This window comes from Coenobita brevimanus, chromosome 63 (assembly GCF_032717465.1).
Source record: "Coenobita brevimanus isolate Jiangsu-jjx chromosome 63, ASM3271746v2, whole genome shotgun sequence".
NCBI classification, from domain to species: domain Eukaryota; kingdom Metazoa; phylum Arthropoda; class Malacostraca; order Decapoda; family Coenobitidae; genus Coenobita; species Coenobita brevimanus.
The window spans coordinates 2,497,501-2,499,302 of NC_137016.1; the positions used below are offsets into that span (position 1 = coordinate 2,497,501).

The 1,802-nt window shown below is 42.5% G+C and overlaps 1 protein-coding gene across 1 annotated transcript in view; it reads right to left on the bottom strand.

Moving 5' to 3' along the window:
* LOC145404272 (uncharacterized) overlaps positions 1-264 on the bottom strand; it is a 29,038-nt gene extending 28,774 nt beyond the window's left edge. Inside the window, exon 1 of the mRNA XM_080275793.1 lies at positions 212-264. Within this exon, the coding sequence (XP_080131919.1) occupies positions 212-264 (53 nt within the window). The remainder of the gene's footprint in view (positions 1-211) is intronic.
* Positions 265-1,802: the final 1,538 nt, after the last annotated feature.

Genomic DNA, 1,802 nt, shown 5'->3' on the forward strand with positions numbered 1-1,802 from the left:
CTCTTGATATCAAAGCAGTAAACTGTTCGGATGCAAGACTTAAACCAACATACCGAAAATCGCAGTACGCAAAACGTTCAATATCTAGTTATGATTTTCTTCCATTGTCTGTAGAAGTGACCGACATTTCCTGCGTCGTATGCCGTCAGTGTTGGGGCCTTCTTCTTCTTCTTCTTTTTTTTTGAAGTGAGGAGCGTCTGTAGGTGTTTACCGATGTGAGAGGATGTGTAGAGTATGCTGGCTAAGGTCCAGGACGGTGTGCATCAGAGTGCGATGTGCAGTTCCGGTCAATTGTTCTATTACTCGTCTTGAGTTCCGAACTAGTGGAGCGAAATTCCAGCTTGTTTGATTTTACAGCTTAGCTCAGCAAGATCTCATTAACTTTTGAAACAATTTAGAGACAGTGTAAAGGCACCACTAAGCCAGACTATTCCACGCGTGCCACAATGTGTTTAAGTAAAGCGAGTGAGCTTGAAATTTCTACGTGGTGTGGAGAAAAAATACAGATACTGAGATGAAGAGGTTGACTGATTAAAGAGAGAAGGTACGATTGACAAAGACGAGACAAAACAGGAAGAAATGGTATGAAAACGATTTGGGGGATGTAGTTGGAAAGGACAAAAGAGGAAACGAAAACTGAAAGATGGAGAACGAAGATGAACGAGAACAGTCGATATCACTTCAGAGGAGTAATGAGTGTCTAATGCCTGAGTAAGAATGACAATGACATTATAATTTTAGGGCAGCTGATGACTGAGTTAATAAATTATAACGTGTTTCCTTCTTTATTTATTTTTTTTCCATATTTGTTGATTAAGACAATTCAAACTTTGAAAAAGACTTTAAAGAGGAAATTTCGTAAAATGTTGACCATAGGAGACGAAATGAAAAATGAAAAGTGCGGTAATGAGCACTGAAAATATTATGAAAATGTGTGTGACTAATGAGGTGGAGGCATGTTAGGTGGAATGATAGGTATTCGGTGAAGTATGATTAGAGATGAATGAGTTGAGGTGTGAGGCTGAATAGCTGTACAGGCAGTGTGAGTTGTGAAATACGACTGAAAATGAGGGGTGTGTGGTGTGAGAGGTTTGATGTGGTGTGATGATGCTGTCTCAAGGGTGACTCAGGTGTGGATGTAGAACAACTGGAGATGTGGAATACGTGGAGGTGGACTAACTACAGACGTGGACTGGAGAGGTACACTGTGAGGTAACATGAAGAAGAGGTGTGAAATAAAGTGCAATAGGTGTGGAATAGGGCTGCAGGTGTGTAATGGAGTGCTGTAATTGTGGCATAGAGTGTTACATGTGTAAGACAGAGTACTGCAGGTGTGGATAGATTGCTGTAAGTGTGAAACAGGGTGCTGCAGATGTGGAAGAAAATTGCGCAGGTGTGTAACAGAGCTGTTGCCTAGAGTGCTGCAGGTAAGTGTTGCAGTTGTGGAATAGAGTACAGTAGGTGTGGAGTAGAGGACTCCATATATAGAATGGCATACTGCAGTTCTGGAATAAGTGCCGCAGGTGTAGAGTGCTGTAGATGTGAAATGATGCAAGTGTGTTGTGGAATGCTACAGATTTGGTACAGCAGGTGAGGAATGGAGTGTTGCAGGAGTGAAGAAGAGCAGTGAAGTTACAGTTGTGGTGGGGAATGTTGTAAGTGTAGAGTGTTGTAGGTGTGGAGTGTTGTAGGTGTGGAGTGCTGCAGTGTGGAGTGTTACATGTGTGGAGTGCTGCAGTGTGGAGTGTTGCATATGTGGGGCATCGCAGATGTGGAGTAATGCAGGTGTGGATAATTGCAGG